Here is a 17,881-nt window from a genome sequence, read left to right as displayed (position 1 = left end):
CGCGCACGGCCGGCCCACGGAGCGCCCGGGTTGGCTGCGGCGGTGATCGCGGCGGCGGCGGCCTAGAGAGCGGTAGTGGTTCCTGCTCTTGTTTTAATAGTTCCCTCCGCCCCCTCCCGTCGGACGCTGCTGTGTGGTTGCCGTACAAAAATCAACTTTATTGTTCCTCAGCCCCACCTCCCGGCGCGGCGCGCCTACTCAGGATGTACTGAGGCAGAGGGGAGGGAGGCGGCGGCGGGTCGCAGTCGCGGTCCCTCTCCTCCGAGCGCTCGGCCGGAGGGGAGGGAATCACGATGTCTGGGAGCCGCCAGGCCGGGTCGGGCTCAGCCGGGACCAGCCCTGGCTCCTCTGCGGCCTCCTCGGTGACTTCCGCCTCCTCGTCCTTATCCTCTTCCCCGTCGCCCCCTTCCGTAGCTGCTTCGGCCGCGGCGCTGGGGTCCGGCGGGGCGGCCCAGGCCGCGGGCTCCGGCGGCCTCGGGGGCCCGGTGCGGCCTGTGCTGGTGGCGGCCGCAGTGTCCGGCAGTGGCGGCGGGAGCGGCGGCGGGGCGGTGTCCGCGGGCCTGTCCCGGCTCAGCTGCGCAGCCAGGCCCAGCGCCGGCGTAGGAGGGAGCAGCTCCAGCCTAGGGAGCGGCAGCAGGAAGCGACCTCTGCTTGCCCCCCTGTGCAACGGGCTCATCAACTCCTACGAGGACAAAAGCAACGACTTCGTCTGGTGGGTTGGACGAACAGCCTCCTAGCCCTCTCTGCGTTAGGAGTTTCTGCTCTTGGGGCTGCTGGGGTCCGGGGTGAGGGAGGTCTGTTGGGTGCTGTGGCGGTGTCTGCAGAGGCATTCGAGCGTTTGCAGCGGTTGGTGGGCTGAGGTGGGGGAATGTTGGAGTCCTGAGGCAGGGTGGGAGTACTAAAGAGGTCAGTGCTGGTGGGGAGAAGTGAAGGGAGGTTAGAGAATAATAAATAGGGGGGGAGATGAAAGGCCAAATAAATGGCTGTGCATAAAAGGAGAAAGCTGGGCACGGAGGTTGGGCCTTGAATTTTCTGCCTCGCTGGTGAATTAGGTACCCTGTCAGTCCGGATTTCTCGTTGAGGTGAATTAAACTTGTAAAGGGAGAGGATTAAGCTTCCCGGGATGCTGAGGGAGGGAGTTGTGGGTCAGAATTTGCTTATTGAAGCATGGTGGATGATGCTCTAAACATGGGTATGGCTGTTTTAAGAAGTGGTATTTGATGTAAATATCCATCCTGTGTACGTGTAAATTATCTCCTCCCGCTTCAAAGGCTGGGTCACTTTTAAATCTGTTGTTGAGGCTCCTGTAGTCAAGAAAGTCTGTTCACAACAACTTCCACCTCTCAACTGAATGTCTTGAAAGAGGGGACCACGTTTATTAAGTATCATCCATGTGTCAGATGTGACTGCACTACACTTGTATTAACACATCAGCGTATATACTGGAACTTCGGATTTGAGAAAAGCTAGGAATTAGACGTGTTGTCATCGTAGTTAGCATCTTGAATGCTACGCAGTAGTCCTCCGTTATGACATTTGGCATAGAAGGATTATACATATTAAGTGAAAAATGGAGTTGATTGTCTTGCTTGAGAGTGTTTCCATTTTCGTTGGGTTTTGTGTTCAAAATCCAATTCAAATGGTAAGATTGCAAGAAAGGATTTGCTTTTAGCTGAGTGAGAACTGGTAGGATTTTGTGCTTTTTCCTCTGGAGGAAATTGTTGATAGAATAGAATACTAGTGATGTAGGAAGTTGGCTTGTACTGTCACTATACGGGAAGTTGATTCACTTCAGGGTTGAAGATGGTCCGAGTTGTCATTAAATATGATAAGACTAGAAGTTGGGACTCTAGGAAGGTTATTGATTAGACTTATAGTTTCTAGTTCTTGCAGTAAAAATACCTTTATTCATACTTTTGCTTTCGTCATAAATTATTCTGGATTCAGAATTGATTCATTTTTCACTGAAATTGGGCTATAATTGTAATTTGTAAATAATTTGAGCAGCTTATCGTTGGGTATAAGATGTGTTTGTGTTCATAGCCAGTAGAGAATCCCATAAGATAAAGTAGAAGCTAATGAAACAAAGTGAGGGTTTGCACAGTTTGTCTTTTTAGCCACCATTTGCATTTTACTTTTTAGTAGGTTAAAAGAAAACAAACGTGCCAGCATCCATATAGGTACACTAAGATAGTGTAAAAGGTGTGAGAAAGAGGGAAATTAATCATTCATTCAACAGATATTTCTTTGGCACTCACTGTCTGCCAGGCACTGTATGCATCTCATTATACTTACTATAAGCCATTTTATAGGAAGTTGGAGAGGCTTGGGAGAGTATAAGCAGCTGGCACTAATTTTTATTGTTTAGGGGTAAGATTATTAAAATTTTTATTAGTCTGTCAACTAATTTTTAAAAATTAAAATCCAGTCTCTTGAGTCTTAACCATGTTGTTTAGATTTTTCTGCTTTCTTTTTTTTTTTTTTTTTTTTTTTTTTTGCGGTACGCGGGCCTCTCACTGTCGTGGCCTCTCCCGTTGCGGAGCACAGGCTCCGGACGCGCAGGCTCAGCGGCCATGGCTCACGGGCCCAGCCGCTGCGCGGCATGTAGGATCTTCCCGGACCGGGGCACGAACCTGCCTCTCCTGCATTGGCAGGCGGACTCTCAACCACTGCGCCACCAGGGAAGCCCCTTCTTTCTTTTATATTCCAAGAGGAAGTGTCCAGTGAGAGTCATGAGTTAAAAATTCCGAATATTTCACTTTCTAAGAATTTCATAGTCCTCTGTTTCTTTTTCTGGTGAGGTTGAATATTCAGAAGAATTCATTAATGGAAATCAGTTTTCCTGATTCTCCAGCTAGATTTGATTTGGCCAAGCATTTGGGGTAGGAAGGTGAGGATTAGGCAAGGCCCAAGGAATCCTTTTCATTTCTAATTGGCTCTGGGTGGTTGGTCTGTCTGCTTCAAGGTCAAACTGTGAACCAATCCAAATTATTCTAAGCTTTTACATCTAAATGAGGCTTAAGTTTGAATAATGATAACAATTCCTTATTCATCATATTTTAAAGATATGTTTATACTTCATGTTTCATTTTATCCTAGAGCAATTCTGTGAAGTTATATAGAACTTCCAACTTTATATAATACTAATATAATTGTATTCTCATTGAGGTACAGAGAAGTTAAGTAACTTGGTTTCAGATTGGGTAGCTCAAGGACAAAATTAAAACTCATATCTCCGAATTCTCAATTTAGTGCTTTCTTTGTATGGAATTTAAAAATTTCATATCTATAAGTTGAAGTACATGTATTTAGCTTCGTGGTTCTTAAATGTGGTAGACTGAAGGGAAACAGCTGTTTCATAATCACAGGAGATAAATGTCTTTATCCTTAAATACTCTCTCCCCTGCTTGCCCATATCCCAACAGGACAAAACTGAATTGGAGGCTAGAGTGGGCAGTGTAGTTTGCAGAAGCTCCCTTGTTAATAATGAAATGTCCTCTTCCCCTCCTTGAGAATGGTTGATTTAAGGTCAAATGCCTAATATCAATAATACATATTGGCCTCTCCTGACTCATATTTGAAAGTAAGTTTATATTTAATTGCAGAATTGATGAACATTTTAGGGATTTATAGTTTTTACTTTAATATTTCTTTCAAACAAAGGATTGAAAGTATCGTCAAGTTGCAGATAATTCTAACAGTGTTTTATAGATGGAGAATCTGTAGTACAGTAGAGAGTAGTATATAGCTTGAAGTTGGATAAATCTCGGACATTCAAAGGAAGTCTTCGTTACTTTGATTTTTCAAATTTTTCTTACATGATTCGTTTAAATTACGATTCGTTTAAATTAGTTTAAATTACGTTTAAATAGCCTGTGTTTGGAAGACAATTTCTTTCTTTTATGTTATCATATTACTACTGCCTCTGCATTAGCTTTTCCAACCCCCTGAAATAACCTTTTCTACCTCTTCAAGTCCCAGATAATCTCTGAGTTGTAGCAGAAATAAGTATTTTTAGGTAGATAGTAAGCCCCTTGTGGGAAGATTACCTCTGCCTGATAAAATGTAGGTAGAATCTACATGAAGTCCATCTACCATTTAATAAATTCTCATGTCAGCTATTAAAAATGGACTATCCTGAAGGAGCTCACGATTTAACGTGAAGAAAGACTTTTAATCACATAATTATAGTATCACATCCTGGCATTATTGCTTCTCTTAGTACCATGGCAGATGCTAAATACTTTTCTGAATTCAGATGTTGTCTCACGGTCCTCAACATAGCACTGCAGGCAGCCACTACCTCTTAATTACATTTAGCCCTAAAGATGAAATCTGTTGACCATTCTTGCTACTATAACTGTTTTCCAAACTATTAAAAAGTGAAATAAAATAGCAGGTATCATAGAACCTGTCATTATAAAGATAGTTTGATGAAACTTTTGGTTACATATTTATGTACAATGTATAAGTACTTACTGGGTATGAAAAGATAGTTTGATGAAACTTTTGGTTACATATTTATGTACAATGTATAAGTACTTACTGGGTATGAGGCCTCAGTTTAGTTTAAGGATGGGCTTTTGGCTCAAAGCTCAGTTCGTATAGTTAATAATGGTGGTATCAGTATTTATATCCAGACGTTTTGACTCAAAGCTCAAGTTCTTAACCACTATATTGCTTTGCCCTTCAGAGGCTGGAGATTTTGTTTAAAATCAGCTTTATTAAGATATAATTTGCATACCATAGCAGTCACCAGTTTTAAGTGTATAGTTCAATGAATTTGACAAATAAATACATCTATGTTACCACCCTAATCAAGATACAGAACATTTCCATCACACTAGAAAGTTCAGTGTACTACACCTTAGCACTCTGTCTTCGAACCTCATCTCTGACACCTGGCAACTGGTCATCTGTTTTCTATCAATATAGTTTTGCCTTTTCTAGGATATTATATTAATGGAGTCATTCAGTATGTAGACTTTTGTGCCTGACTTACTTGGAGTAATGTTTTTGAGATTCAATAATGTTGAATGCCTCACTAATTTTCTTTTAATTGCTGAGTAGTATTCCATTACATGGATATAACGTGATTTCTTTATATACTCATCAGTTAAAAGATATTTGAGTTTCTTTGTTTCTAAAGTTTTCAGTGATTGTAAAGAAAGCTGTCGTAAACATTCACATTCAGTTTTCTGTGTGCACCTGTCTTCACATCTCTTGGGTAAATACATAGGAGTGTATTGCTGTGTTGTATTGCCAAGTGTATATTTAGCATTATAAGAAACTGCAAAACTGTTTTCTAAAGTGACTATCATTTTGCATTTCTACCAGCAATGTATGAGTTTCAGTTCCACATTCTTGCCAACACTTGCTGTTTCCAGTCTCTCAAATTTCAGTCATTCTAGTAGACGTGTGTAGTAGTATCTTATTGTCATAATTTGCATGTAAGTCCTAAATATTGTGATGTTTTCTCCCAGTCTGTTGTTTTCTTTATAGTTTTCTGAGCAGTCTTCTGAAGTGCAAAAGTTTAAAATTTTAAGTCCAATTTATGGACTTTTTTCTTTTACAGTCTATGGCTTTTGTGTTCTATTGAAGAAATTGTTGTCTAAGTCTTCTTGTATATTCTAGAAGCTTTATAGCTTTTTTGTGGTTAGGTATATAATCATTTCATGTTAATTTTTATATACTGTGTGTGGTAAGGGTTGGAGATTTTTTCCCTCCACTGTAGATGTCCAGTTATTGTAGCACCCATTTGTTGAAAAGACCATCTTTGTTCATTGAATTTTCTTGGAACCTTTCTCAAAAATTAATTAATATGTATAAGTTTATTTCTGGAGTCTTCGTTCTGTTCCATTGATCTATGTGTTTATCCTTATGCCAGTACCACATTGTCTGGATTTCTGTATCATTGTTGTAAATCTTGAAATCAGATAGTGTAGTTTTGTTCCTCTGTTTCAAAGTTGATTTAGTTATTTAGGATGTTTGCATTTCCACATAGATTTTAGCTTACCAATTTCTTAAAAAAAAGCATGCTAGGATTTTAATTTGAGTTACTTTGAATCTATGACCCAATTTGGGAAGATTTGACATCTTAACAATATTGAGTCTTTGAGCCATAAACAGAGTATGTTTCTCCAGTTATTTAGGTCTTTAATTCCTCTTAGCAGTGTTTTATAGTTATCCGTTTTTGGATCTTGCACATGTTTTGTTAAACTTACTCCTAAGTAGTTCATGTTTTTGATGCTGTTGTGTTATTTTAATTTCTAATTAAAAATTGCTAATTTGCTGTTCAATTTCTAATTGTTGCTAATATAAAAATAAAATTTATTTTTGTGTATTGACCTTGTGTCCTGTGAATTGTTAAGTTCACTTATTACTTCTAATAGTTTTTTGGTAGAACCGATGTGATTTTCTGAGAAGACAATCATGTCATCTGAAAATCAATATAGTTTTACTTCTTTCTTTTCCAGTTTTATGCCCTATTTACTGATTTTTTTAAAGAGATATTTTGTATTTTTATTTATGGGTGATATTGGTCTATGGTTTTCTTATAATATACATATATTTACTTTATATATTTTGGTTTTGATATCAGGGTGTATTAGTTTGCTAGGGCTGCTATAACATAATTACAGACTGGGTAGCTTAAAAAATAGAAAGTTATTTTCTCAACAGTTTTAGAGGCTAGGTGTCCAAGATCAAGGTGTTGTCAGGTTTGGGTTCTTCTGAGGCTTCTCTCCTTGACTTGCTGATGGCCACCTCTTGTTGTGTCTTCACATGGTTGTCCCTGGGTCTGTGTGTTGTCTGTGTCCTAATCTCTTATAAGGACACCAGTCATATTGGGAGTAGGTCCCACATACATGACCTCATTTTACCGTAATTAGCTCTTTAAGGCCCAGTCTCCAAATACAGTCTTCTGAGGTACTGAGGGCTAGGATTTCAATGTATGGATTTGGGAGAGGATACAGTTCAGCTCATCTTTGTCTTCTGAAAGAGTTTGTGGATTGGTATGTTTCATTCTTAAGTGTCTGGTAGAATTCATCAGTGAAGCCATAGTTTTTGTGGCAAGGTTTTTATTTAGTATTTCAGTTTCTTTAATTGATAAAGGGCTATTCAGGTTCTTTATTTCTTAAGTGAGCTTTGGTAATTTGTCTGCTAAGGGATTTCTCCGTTTCACCCAAGCTATTGAATTTGTTGGCATAAGTTCATAATACTTTTTTTGTTTATTGGAATTTGATTTTATTTATTTATTTTATACAGCAGGTTCTTATCAGTTATCTAGTTTATACATGTTAGTGTATATATGTCAATCCCAATCTCCCAATTCACCCCACTCCCCCACCCCCCGCTTTCCCCCCTTGTCCATACATTTGTTCTCTACACCTCTGCTTCTGCCTTGCAAACCGGTTCATCTGTACCTCTTTTCTAGATTGCACATATATGCGTTAATATACAATATTTGATTTTCTCTTTCTGACTTAGGCTTTAATACTTCTTTATGTTTTAAATGTTTGTAGGATTTGGAGGGATGTCCCTTCTTTCATTCCTGATACTGGTAATTTGTGTTTTCCCTTTTTTTTTTCCTTGAACAGTTTAGCCAGAGGATTGTCAGGTTTTTTTTTTTTTTTGGCGGAACGCGGGCCTCTCACTGTTGTGACTTCTCCCGTTGCGGAGCACAGGCTCCGGACACGCAGGCTCAGCGGCCATGGCTCACAGGCCCAGCCGCTCCGCGGCATGTGGGATTTTCCCGGACCGGGGCACGAACCCGTGTCCCCTGCATCGGCAGACGGACTCCCAACCACTGCGCCACCAGGGAAGCCCAGGATTGTCAGTTTTATTAATCTTTTCAAATAACTGGTTTTGGTATTATTGATTTTCTAAATGTCCATTTTCTATTTCCCTGATATTTGGCTTTATTTTTATTCTACTTTGAGTTTCATCATTTTCTGGCTTCTGACTACAGAATCTTAGATTATTTTGGCCTTTTCTAAGAAAAACATTTAATTCTATTAGTTTCTCTTTCTAATCCCTGCATTAATTTTCATTCAGTTTAATATACTTTTTGTCATTTCCACTGATTTTTTTTAAAACTTTTTTTTTGGTTATTTATTTATTTATTTATTAATGGCTGCGTTGGGTCTTCGTTGCTGCGTGCAAGCTTTCTCTTATTGTGGCGAAGGGGGGCTATTTTTCGTTGCAGTGCATGGGCTTCTCATTGCAGTTGCTTCTCTTGTTGCGGTGCACGGGCTTCAGTAGTTGTGGCATGTGAGCTCAGTAGTTGTGGCTCGTGGGCTTTAGAGAGCAGGCTCAGTAGTTGTGGCACACGGGCTTAGTTGCCCCGTGGCATGTGGAGGCTTCCCGGACCAGGGTTCTAACCCGGGTCCCCTGCATTGGCAGGTGGATTCTTAACCACTGTGCCACCAGGGAGGTCCCCATTTTGATTTCTTATTTGAAGAATGGGTTATTTAGAAATGTTTTAATTTCTAAATGAGAATTTTCTGGATATTCTATTATTAAGTTCTAATACAATTCAGTTTCATTCAGAGAATATGAATTGTGTGAATTCAGTCCTTTTAAATTTATTGAGACTTGTTTCATGGTTCACGGTAAGCTTTATCTTGGTTAATGTTCCATATGCATTTAAAAAAATGAGTTTTCTGCAGTGTGTAGACTGGTATATTCTATAAATGTCAAGTTTGTTGGTGTGTTAAACTCTGTATACTCCTACTGATTTTCTATATACTTGTTCTGTCAGTTACTGAAAGGGGTGTTAAAATCTTTAACCATTCCAAGTGTAATTGTGGGTTTTGCTATGTTTCCTTGCAATTCTGTCAATTTTGTTTCACGTATTTTGAAACTTTATTAGTAGGGCACATGCATTTAGAGTTTGTGGATTGATCCCTTTATTATTTTGAAATGTCCTTGCTTATTCCTGGTAATATTCGTTGTTCTGAAATCTGTTTAATCTGATAGCATAACCTCTCCAGCTTTCTTTAAGTGTTTACATGGCATGTTTTCTTGTCCTTCACTACTTCTTTTATCTGTTTTAATTTTTAAAGTAGGTTTCTTGTAGATAGCATATGTTTGAGTCTTTCTTTTTTATCAATTATGACAATTTGCCTTTTAAGTGGCTTGGTTAGACTTTTTGCATTTTAACATAATTATGATGTGCTTGGTTTTATGTGTATGTCTTGCTTGCTCTTTGTTTTCTGTTTGTCCCCTCTATTCTTCTATTCCTTTTCTGTCTTTTTTCCTTCTTTTCCTGCCTTCTTTTGGATTAATTGGGTGTTTTTAAGATTTCTGTTTTGTTGCTACAGTTGACTTATTAGTGATAGCTGTGTGGGATGTGTGTGTGTTTTGGGGGGGAGTGTTTGCTCTAGGGTTTATAGTACTCATTTTTAATTTTTTATATTCTAAAATCATGTTTTGTCATTTCACATACACTGTAAGAATCTTGTAATAGTATGCTTCCATTCGGTAGGATCCATTCCAGTTACTCCCTCAATCGTTCTCTATTCCTTTTTTAAAAAAAATTGAGGTAAAATTCGTACCTCATAAAATTCACCATTTTAACCACTTAAACTGTGCAATTCAGTACATTGACAGTGTTGTGAAGCCATCATCACTGTCTACTCCCAGAATATTTTCATCACACCAAAAGGAAACCCTATATGCATTAAGCAGTCACTCTCCTTCTCGTCCCTTGGCAACCACAAATTTGCCTTCTGACTCTATAGATTTGCGTGTTTTTTGGACATTTCATATAAATGGAATTATACAATATGTGGTCTTTTGTGTCCGGTGCCTTTCATGGCCTATGTTGGGTGCTCTTCTGAATTAATGACTAAAATATAGCAGTTAAATCTTGTTGGAATTGGCTTGAAACAATATATTGGGTCAATCATATTTTGTTTAAGGAATTTGAAATTAAAAAATACACTTGAATTGGCCTATATGAAAAAAAAATAAAGTTCTTGTTGTAGTGCTGGTGCTGGAAGGGCTATATAGTTGACCCTTGAGTAACACAGGTTGGGGTGCCCACCTTCTGCCTAGTCGAAAATCCACTTTAACTTACAGTCAGCCCTCCATATCCGCAGTCCCTCTGCATCTGTGCATTCAACCAACTGCAGATTGTGCAGTACTGTAGTACTCATTATTGAAAAAAATCTGTGTGTAAGCCGACCCACGCAGTTCAAACCTGTGTCATTCAAGGGTCAGTTGTATATTGTAAGCTGATATCCTTGAGAAGCAGAAAAAGAAGCATTAGTCACATAAAGAGTAGAGCACTAGCTTCTTCTCCGTAAAAACACCAAATGGCGGATGACGCTGGTGCTGCGGGAGGGCCTGGAGGCCCCAGGGGCCCTGGAATGGGAGGCTGCAGTGGCTTCTGCAGAGGCTTCAGCAGCGGCCTCCAGGTCCAGGGTCGTGGTCGGGGCCGAGGCCAAGGAGCTTGCAGAGGCAAGGCTGAGGATAAGGAGTGGCTCCCTGTCACCAAGCTGAGCTGTCTGGTCAAGGACATGAAGATCAGGTCCCTGGAGGAGATCTGTCTCTTCTCTCTGCCCATCAAGGAATCCGAGATCATTGACTTTTTCTTGGGGTCATCCCTCAAGGACGAGGTTTTGAAGATTATGCCTGTGCTAAAGCAGACCTGTGCTGGCCAGCGGATCTGGTTCAAGGCATTTGTTGCCATTGGGGATTACAACGGACGTGCTGGTTTGGGTGTCGAGTGCTCTAAGGAGGTAGCCATTGCTATCAGTGGGACCATCATTCTGGCCAAGCTCTCCATCATCCCCGTGCGGCGAGGCTACTGGGGGAACAAGATCGGCAAGCCCCATACCGTCCCTTGCAAGGTGACTGGCTGCTGTGGCTCAGTGCTGGTGTGCCTCATCCCTGCCCCCAGGGCCACTGGCATCGTCTCAGCCCCTGTGCCCAAGAAGCTAGTGATGATGGTTGGAATTGATGACTACTACGCCTCTGCCAGGGCTGCACCACCACCCTGGGCAACTTCACCAAGGCCACTTTTGATGCCATTTCCAAGACCTACAGTTATCTCACTCCTGATTTCTGGAAAGGTGGTGTTCACCAAGTCTCTGTATGAGGAATTCACTGACCATCTTGTAAAGACTCACACCAGAGTTTTCGGGCAGAGGACCCAGGCTCCAGCTGTAGCCACCACATCGTTTTCTATGAGAAAAATAAAGTGAATGAAGCCAGTTTAAAAAAAAAATGGAGCACTAGTGAAGATGTGTATTCCTATAAGTGCACTGAAGTCCCTAGATCCACCTTGAATCTAAGACTAGGTCCTGTGAGCCCTGGTCATGGTGTTTGCTATGAGATAATTCTAATTTTTCCACTTATATTATAGCTACACAAGCCTAATTAAAATTATTCGCCAACTCTAAGCCTTTAGTCATTAGAACTGATGCTCTGTTTGAGTAGAGGAATGTTGGGAGTGTGTGAGTAGAATAAGATCCAGGAAGAGATTGAGAGTGTATTGCAGTCATTTCACACTGGGAGGAATCAGTAGTGACACTCTTTGGCCATATTTGGTTTCCTGATCCAGTCTACTTTTTTTAAGGGGGGGGGTTGGGGGGGATGGAACACCAGAGATTGCTTCCCCTACTTATCTTTTTTTTTTTTTTTGCGGTACGCGGGCCTCTCACTGTTGTGGCCTCTCCCGTTGCGGAGCACAGGCTCTGGACGCGCAGGCTCAGCGGCCGTGGCTCACGGGCCTAGCCGCTCCGCGGCATGTGGGATCCTCCCGGACCGGGGCACGAACCCGTGTCCCCTGCATCGGCAGGCGGACTCTCAACCACTGCGCCACCAGGGAAGCCCTTCCCCTGCTTATCTTTTCATGCCTATCACTTGTATTGATCATGGTGTCCTTTTTTTCCTATACTATGTGGTCTCTATTTTTTTTTTTTTTTAAAGAAAACTCTGCCCCTGAAGCTAGCACACAGCTATTTTGAATACACTCCCCCTCTTTTTTTTTTTTTTAAAGATTTTATTGTTAAATTAGAGTCTAAGAAGTTTGCCTTCTATTCCTTTTCTTCCTTACCTTTCCTGTCCTTATTCATAGAATCCTGTGACATAAACCAAAGTTAAATACAGGTCTTAGTGGAGATAGGAAAAAAATCTCGTTGCAAAATACCAAATAAACTTAATTTTTATTAAAAGAGACTTTTAAGATTTTTAGGGCTTTTTATCGTATCAAATGAAACTAGGAAGGAGTGAGATGAATGGACAGAGGCTGGAACTTAACTGCTGCCTGTGAAGATTGGTGCTGGGGATTTAGTGTTACCAGTGTAGGTGTTAAAAAATGATTTGAGGTTTATTATTTTCCTTTTCATTTATTTCCTTGTCTTTCAGTTCTGAATCCACCTGGGGCCAGTTGAGAATGGAGGATGGCTTGGGGATGGTCACAAAGCAGCTGGTTTAAGGGGAAGGAGGCAGCTAGAGAAATGTCAAGTTTTGGACATTTTGAGAGGAAAGAAGAAACATTTCTGTGGCTACTGACTTTTGCTGCGTGTCTTTCACTCTTGAAAGGATGTATATAAATTTCAGCATATTCAAAGTAGTTGTTTCCAAGGTTTTCTATATGTTGATAGTGATTTGAAATTTCATGGTCACAGTGATGCATGTAAGTATTTGTTTCCTTTCTCTTCTGAGATCATAGCATGAGGCAAAGGGCACTGGACTTGGCATTAAAAGCCCTGAGATTTAACTTCCGGCAAATATATGTTTGACTTAGAGTATGTTTTTTCATTTATAAATTGAGATATAATGGTATTCCATTATAGGATTGTGAGGTTTAGATTATATAATACATGTATAAAGACATCGTAAATTATAAAATCATGGAAAGGAATCAGGTGGTGTTTGCCAGGATTTCACATTTGGTACCAAAATATGAAAGTGGTTCTTTGGTCCTGTTAGGTAAGATGTAACCACTCCCTATTTTCCTAAATAACTCTAAATTGTACCTGGCTCTGATTTATCTTGATGTTATGTTTTTTAGTACTTAACCTTTGAAAGATTGAATGCTTGGTTACTTAGAACCAGTACTACCATGAGACAATTGACACATTTTGTAGAACTGTAATGGAGTTAGTGTTAGTACCAAAATATATATGGATTGAGCAATGTCCTTATTATTGTACCATTTATTATTACTATACCATTTGATAAGTTTGGATACTGCTTTTGAAGCAGGTAATACATTAAAAAGTTAGGCAGAGTATAAATAAGGCACTGATTAAAAGTTTAACTTGAGAGTCAAACTGATTGCCATAAGACCCTTGCTTAACTGAGATGATGTGCCTTATAAATAGAAAATAGTAGAATTAAATAATTTTCTGTATCTATATCTGTTCTGCATTGTTGGTTTTTAAATGCAGTTAAATGACACACATAACCTTTTGGCAAGCTTAAGGTTGTGCAGTATATCTACCTTTAGTTTTGGCAGTTGGTATGAAAATGTCTTCTTCACAAGATTGAACTGAAGATCATTATTTTAATAAAACAGTGACAAGATGAAAAGTTCAAATAATCACTACTAATAATGGTTTGAATAGTACTAGGTTCACTTTGTGGTCTATCTAAAGTTCTGTGGTAAGGTTGCAAAATCAGATGCCTAAAATGGCCATCTAATTTTCTCTTAAATCAGTATCCATTATGCTTATTTGCTCTTATGTCTTTCTTTTTCTTTATTTCTAAGTTTTTCTGAGTTCTTTCACCTCTTTTCAAATAAGCTTTTCTTCCTAATACTTGGTTTCTGAGGTTATCTAATTGAGAATTTTCTTTATCTTTCAATGCTTTTGTCATTTTCTTTATTTTTTTTAGTACATCTTAAAAATATTAGATTTTAATTTCCATTTATCTTGTTTTCCTGTTGTGCTTTCGTTGTTTCTAGTGATGGTATTATGCTCCATATTCAACGGTGAACTCTTTGTGCTGCTTATGTTTTAGAGTGATTAAACATAAAATATGTTTCATGCTTATATTCATTGTTACCATTTTTAGAGCTCTTTATTTATTTGTGTGTATTTGCTGTCCCACTTTGTATTCCTTCTTCCCGTAGAACTTACGTCAATATATCATGCAGTGAAGGTCTGTGTACGATGAATTCTTTAAGTTATTTGTATTTGAAAATTACTTGTTTTGCCTTCATATTCAAACATTTTTTTTTGCTGGGTATAAAATTCCAAGTTTAAAGTTTTTTTCATGCAGTATTTTGAAGATGTCACTCCATTGTCTTTGGCTATATATATATACAGTGTTTTTTAGTATCAGGTATACAGCAAAGTGATTCAGTTGTACATATATATATATCCTCTTTCAGATTCTTTTCCATTATAGGTTATTGCAAGATATGGAATACAGTTCCCTGTGCTATACAGTAGGTCCTTGTTGTTTACCTACTTTATGTATAGTAGTTTGTACCTGCTTGTTTCAAACTCCTAATTTATCCTGCCCCCTCCCCACCCCACTATCCCCTTTGGTAATCATAAGTTTGTTTCTATGTCTGAGTCTGTTTCTGCTTTGTAAATAAGTTTATTTGTATCATTTTTTTAGATTCCATGTGTAAGTGATATCATATAATATTTGTCTTTGTCTGACTTCACTTAATATGATAATCTCTGGGTCCATCCATGTTGCTGCAAATGGCATTATTTCATTTTTTATGGCTGAGTAATATTCCATTGTGTATATATACCACATCTTCTTTATCCATTCATCTGTTGATGGACAGTTGGGTTGTTTCCATGTCTTGGCTATTGTAAATAGTGCTGCTGTGAACATTGGGGTGCATGTTTCTTTTCAAATTAGAGTTTTCTCTGGATATATGCCCACGAGTGGAATTGCAAAATCATATGGTAACTCTATTTTTAGTTTTTAAGGAATTTCCAGACTGTTTACCATAGTGGATGCACCAATTTACATTCCCAACAGTGTAGAAGGGTTCCTTTTTCTCCACACCCTCTCCAGCATTTATTATTTGTAGACTGTTTAATGATGGCTGTTCTGACTGGTGTGATACCTCATTGTAGTTGTGATTTGCCTTTCTAGCAATTAGTGGTATTGAGCATCTTTACATGTGCCTGTTGGCCATCTGTATGTCTTCTTTGGAGAAATGTCTGTTTAGGACTTCTGCCCATTTTTTGATTGGTTCTTTTTTTTTTTTTTTTTTTGATATTGAGTTGCATGAGCTGTCTGTCTATTTTGGAAATTGATTCCTTATTGATAGCATCGTTTGCAAGTATTTTCTCCCAGTCTGTAGGTTGTCCTTTTGTTTTGTTTATGGTTTTCTTTGCTGTGCGAAAGCATATAAGTTTGACTAGGTCCCATTTGTTTGTTTTTGTTTTTATTTCCATTTCTCTCGGAGAGGGATCCAAAAAAATATTGCTACGATTTATGTCAAAGAGTGTTCTGCCTGTGTTTTCCTCTAAGAATTTTGTAGTATTTGGTCTTATATTTAGGTCTTTAATCCATTTTGAGTTTATTTTTGTGTATGGTGTTAGAAAATGTTCTAATTTCATTCTTTCACTTGTACAGGTTTCCCAGCACCGCACTACAGCCGTTTAACGATTGTCACTGGGCAGGCAGTGCCTCTAATACTGGTTATGCTAGAGGTGATGTTTTTGGTAAACAGGCGGGGTTTGTGTTTGCCGAGTTCCTTTTACTTTTTTTAATCTTTCCTTAATGCAAGCCTGTGTTGGGTTAACAGTGTTTTTAATAAATAATTTAGTGTTGGGTTATATTTATTAGCTGTTAATTATCAGTGTACTATCAGTTACTGATGTAAGCTTGTGCGAGGAGAAAAATTTTTTTGTTACTCATATTTAACAGTATTGCTTCTATAGTTATATAGATTAGTCCAATAGTCAGGCTAGGAGTTGATTTACTTATTGTTGGAATTAAAACATTGTTTTATTGTTGAGCTTGAATGCTTTTTCAATTGGTGGCTGCTTTTAGGCCAACTATGGTTTAAGTTTATTTTACTCTCTAGTTAAGGTTGTATCCATTTCTAAAATGCTGTACCTTTTTAGACTAACGATTAAATATACGTTGAGACTTGATGTGGTTTTTAGTATTATTTAGCATTGAACTGAAATTCTTTTCTTGGACAACCAGCTATCACCAGGCTCGTTAGGCTTTTCACCTCTACTTATAAGTCTTCTCACTATTTTGCCGTATAAATGAGTTTGTTCTAGTTACTGCTCGTAAGTAGCTCATCTGGTTTCGGGTAGTTTAGCTTACGGTCTCTTTGCTAAGTTGTTACTAGTTAAGTCATTATGCAAAAGGTACAAGGGGTAAGCTTTGCTTTTTTTTTACTTTTAGTGTTTCTTTCATCTTTCCTTTATGGTACTTTCTCTATAGCGCCATTGGTGGTTGAATTTCTATCTCCTATACTTTAGATGTATAATGAATGTTTTATTTGATTGGTTTATGGTAGGAGCGGTGGGGGGGTGTGGGCTAGATTTAGTTCAAGATATACACAGGTTGTGGAATCTTCTAGGTATAAACTAGATGCTTTGTTTAAGCTACATCTTGTTTTATCCAAGCACACTTTCAGTATGCTTACCTTGTTACAACTTGTCTCCTCTCGTATAGTTGCTTAGCATGGGTTAGTAAGCTGGGGCTTTGCTGTGGTACTTGAGGAGGGTGACAGGCGGTGTGTGCGAGCTTCATGGCCTTATTCAATTAAGCACTCTGCTCTTAATTTACTACTAAATCCTCCTTTGGTTTTTAGATTTCATAAAAACTTTCGTGTGAGTATGAGGGGTGTTCTTAGTATAGAAAATGTAGCCCATTTCTTCCCATCCCATAGGTTACACCTTGACCTAACGTTTTTATGTAGCGTAGTTATACTTACTTTCGTTTCCTTTTAGGGTTTGCTGAAGATGGCGGTATATAGACTGAAGTAGCAAGGGTTGGTGAGGTTGATCGGGGTTTATCGGTTACAGAACAGGCTCCTCTAGAGGGATATGAAGCACCTCCAAGTCCTTTGAGTTTTAGGCCGTTGCTAGTAGTACTCTGGCGAATAGTCTTGTTCTGTGACTATTTAGGTTTACGACTAAGCATAGTGGGGTATCTAATCCCAGTTGGGGTCTTAGCTGTCGTGTAGTCAGATTGTATTAAAGTCACTTTCGTGGTTTAGCTTAGTTTTAATTATGGCTTTTTACAGCTTAATTAAGATTTGACTTTATTCTGTGTGATTCCTTAACGCTCTTTACGCCGGGTCTCTATTAATTTGGGTCAGTTGTATGACTGCGGTGGCTGGCACGAAGTTTACCAACCCTAGTTATCCTGACGTAGTCAAACTTTCGTTCATGGCTTAATTTTTATCACTGCTGTGTCCCGTGAGGGTGTGGCTAAGCAAGGTGTTGTGAGCTGCTAGTGTAGCGTGCTTGATACCCGCTCCTTTTGATCTTTGTGATTTGGAGGGCATTCTCACTGGGATGTGGATGCTTGCATGTGTAAGTCTGTTAAGAATTAATAGAAAGGCTGGGACCAAACCTTTATGTTGATGGGGCTGGCGAGCCCATCTAGGCATTTTCAGTGTCTTGCTTTATGAAAAATTTAAGCTACATTAACCTATGGGATGTGAAAGATGTTCATATAATTTCATTATGGGGCTTGTGTCAGATTTAGTATTGATTTATGAATAAAATGGTTTGTAGATCTAGAGAGGAACCTGTCTAGGGGTGTGGTGAATATCTAAGCAGATGGTTAGTTTTGTATGGGATAAGGGGGGTTTGATCCACTACGAGATACAGTTTTTTGAGCCCGGGGGGAATAGTGGAGTACTATGTCCTGTAACCATTAATTTAATTGCACATGTTGGTTGTGCTAGTCAAATAACAAATACATA

General features: G+C 39.0%; 1 protein-coding gene and 1 pseudogene across 9 annotated transcripts in view; both read left to right on the top strand.

Moving 5' to 3' along the window:
• Positions 1 to 33: 33 nt before the first annotated feature.
• Positions 34 to 17,881, top strand: part of COP1 (COP1 E3 ubiquitin ligase) — a 273,107-nt gene continuing 255,259 nt past the window's right edge. For 6 of the 9 annotated variants that reach the window (XM_067728722.1, XM_067728719.1, XM_067728725.1 and 3 more), the window contains exon 1: positions 35 to 712. In XM_067728722.1, coding sequence (XP_067584823.1) covers positions 294 to 712 — 419 coding nt within the window. In that variant the 5' untranslated portion in view covers positions 35 to 293. Of the gene's footprint in view, positions 713 to 12,375; positions 12,647 to 17,881 lie in introns of all 9 variants that reach the window. The other 3 variants (XM_067728723.1, XM_067728720.1, XM_067728726.1) reach the window with 2 other exon arrangements.
• On the top strand, positions 10,320 to 11,225 carry LOC137211793 (small ribosomal subunit protein uS5 pseudogene; annotated as a pseudogene).

Source organism: Pseudorca crassidens, chromosome 2 (assembly GCF_039906515.1).
Source record: "Pseudorca crassidens isolate mPseCra1 chromosome 2, mPseCra1.hap1, whole genome shotgun sequence".
In the NCBI taxonomy this organism is placed as follows: Eukaryota; Metazoa; Chordata; class Mammalia; order Artiodactyla; family Delphinidae; genus Pseudorca; species Pseudorca crassidens.
This window is presented reverse-complemented; position numbering and strand designations above follow the sequence as displayed.